This window comes from Mustelus asterias, chromosome 9 (genome assembly GCF_964213995.1).
Source record: "Mustelus asterias chromosome 9, sMusAst1.hap1.1, whole genome shotgun sequence".
Taxonomy (NCBI): domain Eukaryota; kingdom Metazoa; phylum Chordata; class Chondrichthyes; order Carcharhiniformes; family Triakidae; genus Mustelus; species Mustelus asterias.
This window is the reverse complement of record NC_135809.1, coordinates 93047570-93063473: the sequence shown is the minus strand read 5'-3', so window position 1 is coordinate 93063473 and position 15904 is coordinate 93047570. Positions and strand designations below refer to the sequence as shown.

General features: G+C 43.8%; 1 protein-coding gene across 3 annotated transcripts in view; it reads right to left on the bottom strand.

Annotated features, from left to right (window-relative positions):
* tmem86a (transmembrane protein 86A) overlaps positions 1-11821 on the bottom strand; it is a 41160-nt gene extending 29339 nt beyond the window's left edge. For 2 of the 3 annotated variants that reach the window (XR_013498758.1, XM_078220584.1), the window contains exon 1: positions 11695-11821. Coding sequence is in view for 1 of the 3 variants with exons in the window: in XM_078220584.1 (XP_078076710.1) it covers positions 11695-11715 (21 nt within the window). In the remaining 2 variants the exon portion in view is untranslated. The remainder of the gene's footprint in view (positions 1-11694) is intronic. The other variant, XR_013498759.1, reaches the window with a different exon arrangement.
* Between the last annotated feature and the right edge of the window lie 4083 nt (positions 11822-15904).

Below are 15904 nucleotides of genomic sequence, written 5' to 3'. Positions count from 1 at the left end.
CAGAAGTGAGACTCACCGGTCTATAATTCCCGGGGAAGTCTCTGTTCCCCTTCTTAAACAATGGGACAACATTCGCTAACCTCCAATCTTCTGGTACTATACCAGAGGCCAACGACGACCTGAAGATCAGAGCCAGAGGCTCTGCAATCACTTCTCTTGCCTCCCAGAGAATCCTTGGATAAATCCCATCCGGACCAGGGGATTTATCTATTTTCAGACCCTCCAGAATATCCTGCACATCCTCCTTATCAACTGTAATACTGTCTATTCTACTCCCTTGCAACCCAGTGTCCTCCTCAGCTATATTCATGTCCCCTTGCGTGAACACCGAAGAGAAATATTGGTTCAATGCTTCACCAATCTCCTCCGGTTCCACACATAACTTCCCTCTGCCATCTATAACTGGCCCTAAACTTGCCCTAACCAACCTTCTGTTCTTGACATACCTATAGAACGCCTTAGGATTCTCTTTAACCCTATCCGCCAAAGTCTTCTCATGTCCCCTTTTAGCCCTTCTAAGCTCGCTCTTCAACTCCCTCTTAGCCAATCTAAAGCTTTCTAGTGCACTACCCGAGTGCTCACGTCTCATCCGAACATAAGCCTCCTTTTTCTTTTTAACCAACAAAGAAACTTTTTTGGTGCACCACGGTTCCCTAGCCCTACCAATTCCTCCTTGCCTGACAGGGACATACCTATCACAGACTCGCAGTAGCTGCTCCTTGAAAAAACTCCACATGTCGGACGTTCCCAGTCCCTGTAATCTCCTAGTCCAACCTATGTTTCCTAATTCTCTCCTAATAGCCTCATAATTACCCTTCCCCCAGCTAAAACCACTGGCCCGAGGTTCATGCCTATCCCTTTCCATCACTAAGGTGAACGTAACCGAATTGTGGTCACTATCACCAAAATGCACACCAACTTCCAAGTCTAGCACCTGGTCTGGCTCATTTCCCAGCACCAGATCCAATATAGCCTCACCTCTAGTTGGCCTGTCTACATACTGAGTCAAAAAACCTTCCTGCACGCTTTGAACAAAAACTGACCCCTCTAACGAGCTAGAGCTATAACAATTCCAGTCAATATTAGTCAAGTTAAAATCCCCCATAACAATTGCCCTATTACTTTCACTCCTAAGCAGGATTGACTCCGCAATCCTTTCCTCAACCTCTCTAGAACTTTTAGGAGGTCTATAAAAGACTCCCAACAGGGTGACCTCTCCTCTCCTATTTCTAATCTCCGCCCATACTACCTCAACAGATAAGTCCTCATCAAACCTCCTCTCTGACACTGTGATACAATCTCTGACCAATAATGCTACCCCTCCCCCTCTTCTACCTCCTTCCCTACTTCGACTAAAACATTTGAACCCCGGGACCTGCAGCATCCATTCCTGCCCCTGCTCTATCCATGTCTCTGAAATAGCCACAACATCAAAGTCCCAGGTACTGATCCACGCTGCAAGTTCACCCACTTTATTGCGAATACTCCTGGCATTGAAGTATACACATTTCAAACCCTGCTCCACCCCACCTCTGCAATGCCGTGCATTGCAGTCCCCATCCATGCATCCCTCACTTTCAGCCCCACTACTCAGGATCCCTCCCCCCCCCCGAATCAGTTTAAACCTCCCTGCATGGCCTTAGCAAATTTACCCCCCAGGATATTGGTCCCCTTCTGATTAAGGTGTAGACCATCCTTCTCATAGAGGTCACACCTTCCCCAGTACGAGCCCCAATTGCTTAAGTACCTGAACCCCTCCCTCCTGCACCATCCCCTCAGCCATGAATTCAAACCTTCCCTCTCCCTATTCCTCTCTAAACTATCCCGTGGTACAGGCAAGAGTCCAGAGATAACCACTCTGTCAGTCTTGGCCTTTAGTTTCCACCCCAACTCCATAAATCCCTGCCTAATATCCCCTTCCCCTATCCTCCCTATGTCGTGTGTCCCCACATGTACAATAACTTGTGGTTTATCTCCCTCCCCCCTAAGAGTCCTGAATACCCTGTCAGACACATCCCGGACCCCAGCCCCTGGTAGGCAACACACCAACCCTGAGTCCCTACCTTTAGTTCCGACCCTCCTATCTGTCCCCTTAATTGTGGAGTCCCCAATCACAAGGCCCAGTCTTTTACAGCCCCTAACCACCTGAGCTTTCTCACTCGGCTCACCCCCAGAGATCTGCTCTCTATGCTCAGTTGATTCCTCCTCAACTGTAGCCTCCAGCACCGAAAACCTATTATGGAGGGGAACCGCCCCAGGGGATTGTCTTCCCGATTGCTTCTTACCCCTCCTCCTGGCATTGACCCAAGCCTCATTTCTAGGAGTTACTATTTCTCTATAACTCCTATCAACTTCCACCTCCGCCTCCCGAATTATGCGGAGTTCCTCTACCTCCCCCTCCAGCTCCTTTACACGCTCCTCCAGAAGCTGCAATCTAATGCACTTCTTACAACTAAAATCTCCTGAAACACTACTGGATTTCCTCACCACATACATCCCACAGGAGATGCAGCATACTGCCTGAACTGCCATCCCTGAAGCCATTACCAGCAAGAAAAAAAGAAAACAAAAAACTTCCCCACACTTATAATTAGGTTAGAGGAGGATGGAAGGGTGGGATCCTCTACCAGTGTAGAGGATCGGGTATCTCCTCTGCACCAATTTATAGGGCTAGGGGCCCGAGAGAAAAAAAAAACTACTACTGAGGGGGAACCACCCAGGTAACTGACTTTTAAAGTTAAAATAAAAACCCTTCCCAGACTCCTTTGCTGCCCACTTCTAGTTTTCACTTAAACTTGAAAAACTGCTGTTAAAGTAAAGGCCAAAAAAATACACACACTAGCTGACTAATTAAATAAATAAACAATTCAATTAATCCAATTAATCTCCTACCAGCTCTGCTGCTTTTCAATCACCCCTCTCAGCTTGCTCCAGTGGATCAATGAGGGGGAACCTCCCAGGTAACTGACTTTTAAAGTTAAAATAAAAACCCTTCCCAGACTCCTTTGCTGCCCACTTCTAGTTTTCACTTAAACTTGAAAAACTGCTGTTAAAGTAAAGGCCAAAAAAATACACACACTAGCTGACTAATTAAATAAATAAACAATTCAATTAATCCAATTAATCTCCTACCAGCACTGCTGCTTTTCAATCACCCCTCTCAGCTTGCTCCAGTGGATCAATGAGGGGGAACCTCCCAGGTAACAGACTTTTAAAGTTAAAATAAAAACCCTTCCCAGACTCCTTTGCTGCCCACTTCTAGTTTTCACTTAAACTTGAAAAACTGCTGTTAAAGTAAAGGCCAAAAAAATACACACACTAGCTGACTAATTAAATAAATAAACAATTCAATTAATCCAATTAATCTCCTACCAGCACTGCTGCTTTTCAATCACCCCTCTCAGCTTGCTCCAGTGGATCAATGAGGGGGAACCTCCCAGGTAACTGACTTTTAAAGTTAAAATAAAAACCCTTCCCAGACTCCTTTGCTGCCCACTTCTAGTTTTCACTTAAACTTGAAAAACTGCTGTTAAAGTAAAGGCCAAAAAAATACACACACTAGCTGACTAATTAAATAAATAAACAATTCAATTAATCCAATTAATCTCCTACCAGCTCTGCTGCTTTTCAATCACCCCTCTCAGCTTGCTCCAGTGGATCAATGAGGGGGAACCTCCCAGGTAACTGACTTTTAAAGTTAAAATAAAAACCCTTCCCAGACTCCTTTGCTGCCCACTTCTAGTTTTCACTTAAACTTGAAAAACTGCTGTTAAAGTAAAGGCCAAAAAAATACACACACTAGCTGACTAATTAAATAAATAAACAATTCAATTAATCCAATTAATCTCCTACCAGCACTGCTGCTTTTCAATCACCCCTCTCAGCTTGCTCCAGTGGATCAATGAGGGGGAACCTCCCAGGTCAATGTATTTGAGAGACTGAAAATGGATGGAATCCTCACCAATCATGTGGATGGGTGCAGCCACAACAATGACCAATAAGCTTAATCCAGGACATTGGTGATTCAATATTCACCCCTCAATTAGTGGTGCATGACTGTCTACAGGATGCACTCACCAACTTGCCAAGCTTTCCTTGATAGACATTTCTACAAAAGCAGGACTAATCCAACTTGGTCAATTAGCAGCTTACCAACCTGATTCCTTGTGGTAAAGAGAGAGTGACTCCTCTTGACATCAGGGAAGGAATCAAACCAGTGTGGCAGCAAGAAGCCCCAACAAAAGTGAAACCAAAAAGGAAGAACACTCCCGTTTCAGGAGACATGCCTGGCATAAAGGAATATGGTTGTGCTTGGTGAATGTGAATCACTTTAACCCCAGGATATTGCTGGAGGAGTTCCACAAGGTAGAATCCTATGCTTAACTATCTTCCAATGCTTTCAATGATCAAAAAGCTTGACACTATCTAGGACAAAGCATTCTACTGGATTGGCACTGTCCACTTTGAGACATTCACCCCTTTATTACCGACATACCGCGGCTGTGAATGTGACCTATCCATAGCAATTCACTATGGCTTCTTCAATGGCTGCTTCCAAACATGCACTCTCTAAAGAACTGAAAGGACAAGGGTTGCAAGTACTTGGGAACCCTCCAGGTTGACACTTCCAAGTTGCTCTCTAAATCACAGGCCATCCTGATTTGGAAACATATCACCATTACTTCTTCACCGCGAGACCAGAATTCTAGATTTCTTATCTAACAACCTTGGATGTATCTTTACAACAAAGATTGGCGTGATTCAAGCAGGTGGCTCACCACCACAAGGGCAGTTAGGGATGCACAATAAATGCTGATCTTGCTCGTGATGTCCATGCGCTATGACTGAAAAAAAAAATCAATTTCTTTAGCATTCAGCTCATGTTAATGGCTGAGTCAAGGCGGCTGTGATGAGATGAGAAGCAAAGTGATTGTGTAACAATCCAAACTGAATGTCAGTGACCATGGTTATTGGTGATACTACTAATGGCCACTCCAGATGAGTCTGCAGCAAGTATGGAATCATGCAATTCCTACAATGGAGAAGGAGGCCATTCGACCCATCAATTCTGCACTGATCTTCAAGAGAGCATCCCACCCAGGCCCTATCCCCCTAACCCACACATCTTGGGACACCAATGGACAAGTCAGCACAGCCAATCCACCTAACCTGCACATCTTTGGACTGTGGAAGGAAACTGGAGCACCCGGAGGAAACCCACACGGACACAGAGAGAATGTGCAAACTCCACACTGTCACCCAGGTCCTTAGCACTGTGAGGCGGCAGTGCTAACCACTGTGCCACCGTCCTGTAGCAGGTTACCAAAGAATAAGTGACAGTTTGGAGGCCTTGATGTTCCTCTGAACCTTTACATTCTAAATGCTCAACTATTATTTTAGATCAGTATTAATTTTTACCCCAATTTGAAATTAAAACAATGTAGCCCCTAGTTTATTAATGTCGTAGTAACCCGAGTACATGTTGCTGAATGTAATACTGCTGGTTACTGTCTTTCAGCAACAAAAACTGGGGTCCATGGCACCTTAAACATACTAGGAATTGAATGCTATAATTTTAAATTATTTAAAATGAACAAATATTTAAACAGTTCTGCGGACAATTATAATTTATATGACTGTACAAGGACATAGTGTTGTAAATATGAATATTAAAGAAAAATAGCACTACACTTTCTAACTACAAATAACAGCTGAAGTAAAACAGGTATTTGGCTGAGCAGGTTTTGCAGCTTCTGTAGAGGGAAACAGTTATTGTTTCAACGTTAACTGTTTTTCTCTCTCTCTGTCTCTATAGATAGATGCTGCTTGAAATCCTGAGTGTTTCCAGCATTTTCTTTTATTTTCGATTTCCAACATCTGTAGTATTGTGTGGGGTTAACACCCAGCTGTCTCTCTGGGATGGTGAATAATCAAGTAAGAGTGCTTGGTATCCATCAAGTGTTGGACCATACAAGTGCATGGGAAATTTTGAGACTAAACAGTAAACAGCTGTGGAACAGATTAAAATAACTGATTCGTTTAACAAAAACCACCAATTTAGTATTTTATATAGCATTTGTATCAGTGATTTGTTTTCCCCAAGTTACGATCTTGAGATGAGCTCCCATTCTGGGTAGACTAGCTACAGAATCTACATTTTCATGTTACAGAATTTAGTTGCTTTAAAGTTTATTTATTAGTGCCACAAGTAGGCTTACATTAACATGAGAATGAAGTTGAAAATAATTGAAAATCCCCTGGTCGCCACATTCCGGCACCTGTTCGGGGTGCACAGAGCAAGAATTTAGCATGGCCAATGCACCTAACCAGCACATCTTTCGGACTGAGAGGGGAAACCAGAGCACCCAGAGAAAACGCGTGCAGACATGGGGAGAATATGCAAACAGTGACCCAAGCAGGGGATCGAACCTGGGTTCCTGGCGCTGCGAGGCAGCAGTGCTAACCACTGTGCTTGCTGGCCACATAAATTGACCTTGAGGCACCACAAACTCCAAGGTCCTCTTCTTATTACTAACTTCGCTCTAATTGATCCTGACACTGAGATATCTGAAGTTGATGGTGTCCCATCTCCAGCAATAACATCCTTCACTTTGATGAGCATGACTGGATACCGAGAAACTTGAAGCTCTCAACCATTTCCACTTCATCACCGTTGATGTAGACAGGGGTATGTCCTCCACTACGCATCCTGAAGTCGATGACTATCTCCTTCGTTTTCCTGACATTGAGGGAGATATTATCGTCGTTGCACCATTATATATGCTCCATCAGGAAAAAGATACAAAAGTCTGAGATCACATACCAACCGACTCAAGAACAGCTTCTTCCCTTCTGCCATCAGACTTTTGAATGGACCCACTATATATTAAGCTGATCTTTCTCTGGACCCTAGCCATGATTATAATGCTACATTCTGCACCCTCTCTTTTCCTTTTCCCCCCCCATGTACTCTATGAACAGTATATTTTGTCTGTACAGCACACAAGAAACAATACTTTTCACTGACCCAATACATGTGACAATAACAAATCAAATCATTGATAAAACAGCATGGCAATCTATGATACAGAGATGGAGGTAGGCAGCTCAGTAATACATTATTATTTTTGAACACAAGGCCAAAATACCAGTAATGTACAACTGCACTGACTTCTCTCTCTTTTTCCCTTTTCATCTCTATCCCTCCTAGTTTCCTTAGTAACTCCTCCATTGTAGCTTCTGCAGAACCGGTACATACGCATGTCTGTCACATGACAACCTTTTATCTGAATAAAAATGATCCAGAAAATCCGAGAGAAAAGTACAGGGGCCAGTAAAGGAGAGAGAGAGGAGGATCCATCACATGGCTCCACAGTAGAGGCAGTCTGCAAGAGACCTGTCATTGAACCTGACTCTGGGTCCAGCAACACATAACAACAAGAGTCAGAAACTAAATAATAAAATCATATCGATATAGAGAGAGAGATGTGTACAGAGAGAGAGAGAGAGATGTATAGAGAGAGAGAGAGAGAGAGATGTATAGAGAGAGAGAGAGATGTATAGAGAGAGAGAGAGATGTATAGAGAGAGAGAGAGATGTATAGAGAGAGAGAGAGATGTATAGAGAGAGAGAGATGTATAGAGAGAGAGAGATGTATAGAGAGAGAGAGAGATGTATAGAGAGAGAGAGAGATGTATAGAGAGAGAGAGATGTATAGAGAGAGAGAGATGTATAGAGAGAGAGAGAGATGTATAGAGAGAGAGATGTATAGAGAGAGAGATGTATAAGAGAGAGAGAGATGTATAGAGAGAGAGAGAGATGTATAGAGAGAGAGAGATGTATAGAGAGAGAGATGTATAGAGAGAGAGATGTATAGAGAGAGATGTATAGAGAGAGATGTATAGAGAGAGATGTATAGAGAGAGATGTATAGAGAGAGATGTATAGAGAGAGATGTATAGAGAGAGATGTATAGAGAGAGAGAGAGATGTATAGAGAGAGAGAGAGATGTATAGAGAGAGAGAGAGATGTATAGAGAGAGAGAGATGTATAGAGAGAGAGATGTATAGAGAGAGAGATGTATAGAGAGAGAGAGAGATGTATAGAGAGAGAGAGATGTATAGAGAGAGAGAGATGTATAGAGAGAGAGAGAGATGTATAGAGAGAGAGAGAGATGTATAGAGAGAGAGAGAGATGTATAGAGAGAGAGAGAGATGTATAGAGAGAGAGAGATGTATAGAGAGAGAGAGAGATGTATAGAGAGAGAGAGATGTATAGAGAAGGAGAGAGAGAGATGTAGAGAGAGAGAGAGATGTATAGAGAGAGAGAGAGATGTAGAGAGAGAGAGAGATGTAAGAGAGAGAGAGAGATGTATAGAGAGAGAGAATGTATAGAGAGAGAGAGAATGTAGAGAGAGGAGATGTATAGAGAGAGAGATGTATAGAGAGGAGAGATGTATAGAGAGAGAGATGTATAGAGAGAGAGAGATGTATAGAGAGAGAGAGAGATGTAGAGAGAGAGAGAGATGTAGAGAGAGAGAGAGATGTATAGAGAGAGAGAGAGATGTATAGAGAGAGAGGTGTATAGAGAGAGAGAGATGTATAGAGAGAGAGAGATGTATAGAGAGAGAGTTGATAGGAGGGATGTATAGGAGAGAGAGAGATGTATAGAGAGAGAGAGAGATGTATAGAGAGAGAGAGAGATGTATAGAGAGAGAGAAAGATGTATAGAGAGAGAGAGAGATGTAGATGTATAAGAGAGAGAGATGTATAGAGAGAGAGATGTATAGAGAGAGAGATGTATATAGAGAGAGAGATGTATAGAGAGAGATGTATAGAGTTAGAGAAGTATAGAGAGAGTGTATAGAGAGAGATGTATAGAGAGAGAGATGTATAGAGAGGAGAGATGTATAGAGAGAGAGAGAGAGAGATGTAGAGAGAGAGAGAGATGTATAGAGAGAGAGATGTATAAGAGAGGAGAGAGATGTATGAGAGAGAGAGATGTATAGAGAGAGAGCTGTATAGAGAGAGAAGTATAGAGAGAGAGATGTATAGAGAGAGAGATGTATAGAGAGAGAGATGTATGAGAGAGAGATGTATAGAGAGAGAGAGTGTATAGAGAGAGAGAGAGATGTATAGAGAGAGAGAGATGTATAGAGAGAGAGAGTCTAGAGAGAGAGAGATGTATAGAGAGAGAGAGATGTATAGAGAGAGAGAGAGATGTATAGAGAGAGAGAGAGATGTATAGAGAGAGAGAGATGTATAGAGAGAGAGAGATGTATAGAGAGAGAGAGATGTATAGAGAGAGAGAGAGATGTATAGAGAGAGAGATGTTTAGAGAGAGAGAGATGTATAGAGAGAGAGAGATGTATAGAGAGAGCGAGAGATGTATAGAGAGAGAGAGAGATGTATAGAGAGAGAGAGAGATGTGTAGAGAGAGAGAGATGTATAGAGAGAGAGAGATGTATAGAGAGAGAGAGATGTATAGAGAGAGAGAGATGTATAGAGAGAGAGAGATGTATAGAGAGAGAGAGAGATGTATAGAGAGAGAGAGATGTATAGAGAGAGAGATGTATAGAGAGAGAGATGTATAGAGAGAGAGATGTATAGAGAGAGATGTATAGAGAGAGAGATGTATAGAGAGAGAGATGTATAGAGAGAGAGATGTATAGAGAGAGAGAGAGATGTATAGAGAGAGAGAGAGATGTATAGAGAGAGAGATGTATAGAGAGAGAGAGAGATGTATAGAGAGAGAGAGATGTATAGAGAGAGAGATGTATAGAGAGAGAGAGAGATGTATAGAGAGAGAGAGATGTATAGAGAGAGAGAGAGATGTATAGAGAGAGAGAGAGATGTAGAGAGAGAGAGAGATGTAGAGAGAGAGAGAGATGTATAGAGAGAGAGGTGTATAGAGAGAGAGATGTATAGAGAGAGAGATGTATAGAGAGAGAGAGATGTATAGAGAGAGAGAGATGTATAGAGAGAGAGAGAGATGTATAGAGAGAGAGAGAGATGTATAGAGAGAGAGAGAGATGTATAGAGAGAGAGAGAGATGTATAGAGAGAGAGAGAGATGTATAGAGAGAGAGAGATGTATAGAGAGAGAGAGATGTATAGAGAGAGAGAGAGATGTATAGAGAGAGAGAGATGTATAGAGAGAGAGAGAGAGATGTATAGAGAGAGAGATGTATAGAGAGAGAGAGATGTATAGAGAGAGAGAGAGATGTATAGAGAGAGAGAGAGATGTATAGAGAGAGAGATGTATAGAGAGAGAGAGATGTATAGAGAGAGAGAGAGATGTATAGAGAGAGAGATGTATAGAGAGAGAGATGTATAGAGAGAGAGATGTATAGAGAGAGAGAGAGATGTATAGAGAGAGAGATGTATAGAGAGAGAGAGAGATGTATAGAGAGAGAGAGATGTATAGAGAGAGAGATGTATAGAGAGAGAGATGTATAGAGAGAGAGATGTATAGAGAGAGAGAGAGATGTATAGAGAGAGAGATGTATAGAGAGAGAGAGAGATGTATAGAGAGAGAGAGAGATGTATAGAGAGAGAGAGAGATGTATAGAGAGAGAGATGTATAGAGAGAGAGAGAGATGTATAGAGAGAGAGAGATGTATAGAGAGAGAGAGAGATGTATAGAGAGAGAGAGAGATGTATAGAGAGAGAGAGATGTATAGAGAGAGAGATGTATAGAGAGAGAGATGTATAGAGAGAGAGAGAGATGTATAGAGAGAGAGAGAGATGTATAGAGAGAGAGAGATGTAGAGAGAGAGATGTATTGAGAGAGAGATGTATAGAGAGAGAGAGATGTATAGAGAGAGAGAGATGTATAGAGAGAGAGAGATGTATAGAGAGAGAGAGAGATGTATAGAGAGAGAGAGATGTATAGAGAGATATGTATAGAGAGAGATATGTATAGAGAGAGATATGTATAGAGAGAGAGATATGTATAGAGAGAGAGATATGTATAGAGAGAGAGATATGTATAGAGAGAGAGATATGTATAGAGAGAGATATGTATAGAGAGAGAGAGATATGTATAGAGAGAGAGAGATATGTATAGAGAGAGATATGTATAGAGAGAGATATGTATAGAGAGAGTTATGTATAGAGAGAGATATGTATAGAGAGAGATATGTATAGAGAGAGAGAGATATGTATAGAGAGAGAGAGAGATATGTATAGAGAGAGAGAGATATGTAGAGAGAGATATGTAGAGAGAGACGTATAGAGAGAGACGTATAGAGAGAGAGAGATGTATAGAGAGAGAGATGTATAGAGAGAGATAGAGAGATACATAGTGAGGGGGAGATAGAGAGGGATAGAGAGGGGGAGGATAGAGAAATAGAGAGGGGGATAGAGAGAGGGTTAGAGAGAGAGATAGGGAGAGGGGGAGCGAATAGAGAGAGAGATAGATAGATAAAGGGGGATAGAGAAAGATTGAGAGAGATTGGAGCCAAGACCAGTGAGAGCCCCTAGCAGCATCTGCAGAGGGAAAGGGAAGCCACACAAGCGTTTGTTTGGAGAGGGGGTCCTGACAGACTGAAGCTTCAATGAAAAGTTGTGGAATTAACTCCCCTGAGGGGGTATTTTGGGGGGAGGGGGGAGGGTGAAGATCAGCCCCTCACCCTCGGCCCGCAGGTAAATAAGATCAGCAGCAACATCCATCCCGCTGAGCCGGCACTCACTCACCACGGTGACAGGCGACACCATCCTCCTGTCGGCTGGGCTCCTGACTCTGGGTTCTGGATCGGGATCTGATCCGGATCCCGCTCGCTCGCGGAGCCGCTTCGCTTGTGTTTTCGTTTTGATTCCGCCTCCCCCTGGCCCCGCCCTCACAGTGCCTCGTGACGTCACTGGCGGGCGGGGGCGGGGCCGCTGGGGAGCCACGTGACGGTGGTTTGACCGCTGGTAACCCAGGGTGGGGGGGGCAGGGATCCCCCAAATCCAACCTCAGAAGCATTCTGAACCAACATTATCCATCGCCACTACTCCCACCCAGAACTGTTTTCACCAAAAATTGATCATCTACCACTGGCATTTTTAGGAGATCATGGTGAGGCAGTCCATCATGGTGAGCCAGAAGCCCAGGATCCCACTTGCCTTCCCCAGGACTTGATGGCCAAGGAAGATGTGTTCATGGCGGGGTCAAACAAGTTGATTTTCAATCTGCAAATCCTCCCAACACAACGCACCATTGGCAGGCAGTAAGAGCGGCAGATTCCTGTCAGCCATATGTGACATAAAGAACCTTAAAGTTTATTTATTAGTGTCACAATGACATTAAAATTGCAATGACATCACTGTGAAAATTCCTTAGTCACCACACTCTGGCGCCTGTTTGGGTACACAGAGAGAATTTAGCACCGAACCAGCACATCTTTCAGACTGTGGGAGGAAACCCATGCAGACTCCGCACAGGCAGTGACCTAAGCCAGGAATCAAATCTGAGTCCTTGGTGCTGTGAAGCAGCAGTGCTAATCACTGTGTCACCATCGTCACCCCTTGGACCCTCTACCTGAAATAGCTCCTCAGAGACCGGTGTCCCTTCACAAGATTCCCTTTATTTACAAACTCTATTTCATTCCTCGAGTTCTTCTGGTACACATTCAGAATCCAGAGTGGCAGAAGATTGGACACTCTCAGTTTTCTATGCACATGAGACTCTCTGATTGGGCAGGCAATTATGACCTCAATCAGGGAGCTCTTGTTGTGTTTAACCAAATACACAAAATCAACTTAACTTAGGGACTCCTTAATCAGGGAACTAGCTAAACGGCTCGTTGGACTAGTGGTATGACTCCTGCTTTGGGGGCTTCACTGAACGAGTGTGGGAGTGGTCCTGGGTTCAAATTGCAGATACGACCTTGCTTGTTGCCAGTTTTGGTCTCAAATACCAGTTGTTTATTTACACAAATGATATCCTTAATAGGGAATTCTTTTTTTTTCTCCAAGCAAATAAACGAAATCAAACTAACTTAGAGAACTCTTTTAGTGACTCCTTAATCAGAGAACTCTTTGAGCGTTCCAACCAAATAAACAAAATCAAATTAACTTAGGGACAACTCAAAAGGGGCAGCTCCCTAGAAGGAGTGGAATCACCCAAAACAAAAAACAAAGCGGAAAGGAAACTTAAAACATCAAATTCATAGAAATCATAGAAACCCTATAGTGCAGAAACAGGCCATTCGGCCCATCAAGTCTGCACCGACCACAATCCCACCCAGGCCCTACTCCCATATCCCTACACATATTACCCGCTAATCCCTCTAACCTACGCATCTCAGGACACTAAGGGGCAATTTTAGCATGGCCAATCAACCTAACCCACACATCTTTGGACTGTGGGAGGAAACCGGAGCACCCGGAGGAAACCCACGCAGACACGAGGAGAATGTGCAAACTCCATACAGACAGTGACCCAAGCCGGGAATCGAACCCAGGTCCCTGGAGCTGTGAAGCAGCAGTGCTAACCACTGTGCTACCGTGCCGATTAAAGGGGTCAATAATACACCCCTGTCCCTGCGGTGCCCAGCGGGCACGGAAAGCATCAAGGATGCCCACGGACACTACACGCTCCCTTTCCAAGGACACTTGGTCGCAAACATAGCCACAGTAGAGGGGCAGACAGTCAGGTCGGACGACCCCCTCAATTGCCCACTGCCTGGAGTTGTAGCTGGTACGCCTTGCCAGGTCCGGGAGCAGGTTCACGAGGAGGTCATCCTCCTTCCCCGCCCTCCCCCCTCCGCACCGGGTGCCCGTAGATCAGGAGCGTGGGACTGAAGTGCAAACAAAACTTCAATAAAAGGTTTTTTAGAAAACTGAAAAGGTTGTGCAGCCTATAACACTAAACAGAGACATGGTCCACAGACTCCACAAGGTTGCAAAAAGGGCACAGAGGGCATTTCCACGAGGCAGCTCAAGCTATGAGGCGCCTGACCTGGAAGGGGGGGTCTAGGCTTGGGGCCAATGTGAAATTCCGTCCGAGCAGGGGCACGCTCGAGTGTGCTCATTTCCACTCCATCTGACGAAGGAGCAGCGCTCCGAAAGCTTATGGTATTTGCTACCAAATAAACCTGTTGGACTTTAACCTGGTGTTGTGAGACTTCTTACTGTGTTCACCCCAGTCCAACGCTGGCATCTCCCCGTCATGACTAGTTTATCAGACAGCTTCTCCAACATCCAGTTCTGAATGACCAGAAATTTCTTCCAGTTAAATATTGGCATTGTTGTCGGTCTCTGCTAACAATACCATTGCTCTCCCTGGCAACTGAACCAGCAGCCCCAAGAGCAGCTTCTAAATACCATCACTAAATCCACCTATTTCCACCTCCATAACATTGTCTGAATCTGGCCTGCCTCCGCTCATCGTCTGATGAAACTCTCGCCCATGCCATTTTTACCTCCAGGCTTGACTATTCCAATGCACCCCTATCCAGTTCCCACGTTCTACCCTTGGTAAACTAGAGATCATCCAATGCTCTCCTGCACTTGTCCTAACACCTACCAATCTCCATTCATCCATCTGTGCTGCTGATCTACATTGGCTGCTGGTTAAGCAACACCTCAGTTTTAAAATTCTCATCCTTGTTTTGAAATCCCTTCATGGCCTTTCCCCTGTCTATTTTTGTAACTTTCCACAACCATCTGATATATTTGTACTCATCGAATTCTGGCCTCTGAAACATTCTTGATTTTAACTGCTCCACCATTGGAACCAGGTCGTCAGCTGCCTTGGCCCGAGGCTCTGGAAGTCCCTCCCTAAACCTCAATCTTGCTCTCCTCCTTTAAACTCTTAAAATCTAACTCCTGAATAAAGGTTTTGACTATCTGCCCGAATAACACATTATGTGGTTCAGCATCAAATTGTGCTTTATAATGCTTTTTGGAGAATGCCATGGGACATTTTATTCCAATAAATGTTTAAAGTTTATTTTTTAGTGTCACGAGTAGGCTTACATTAAAACTGCAATGAAGTTACTGTGAAAATCCCCTAGTCGCCACACTCCAGCACCTGTTCGGATACACTGAGGGAGAATTTAGCATGGCCAATGCACCAGCACATCTTTCGGACAGTGGGAGGAAACCAGTGCACCCGCGCAGACATGGGGAGAAAGTGTAGACTCTGCACAGACAGTGACCCAAGCTGGGAATTAAACTCAGGTCCCTGGCGCTGTGAAGCAGCAGTGCTAACCATTGTGCCACCGTGCTGCCCCTTGTGCGATATAATGTGTTATATAAATCCAAGCTGTTGTTATGTTCAGCCTGTGTGGCAGCGGCCCACTGCTGGAAAGATCAGAAAGGTGAAATGCTACACCAGGAGTGCTATTTGGCAGAACTGCTTTGTTTGGGCACCACTCCCAGTATTCAGAAGCTGCAGTTTCTGGGCATTGAAAGGTACTTTGTGAAGCATGTTGATAATTTATGGAGCCCTCAGCGTAGTGAAATAATCAGTTTCCACTTAGGGATTTCATTCATTCTGTACTTTCAGTAGGAGATCTTCATCATCACCTGGCTCTCAGAAAACCATTTGATTAAGCTATAACATGCCTAATATTCTCTCTAGGAGAGGACAGTCACTAACGTTAATCACCATAACAGAAATGACAGGAGGAATCCCTAGGGAAAAACTATTCCCCTTCATTATGCCCTACATCTACTGCTACCTCTAGTTAATGTGGCTGCTTCACACCTAAAACTCAATTTATGCATGATCCTAACCAATTAGTTAGATATGTTGCTACAACAGTATCAGAAGGTTTTAAGGCTGGCACTAGAGCAACAAGGTGTCACTCATTTCAGTGAAAGCAAAGTTCTTGCAGGACCTGCATTGGATTATGTTGTTTTGACACTTCATGTGTAGAAGGTTCAGATTTGAAGTTCCCTCCTGTGCTGTGTGTGG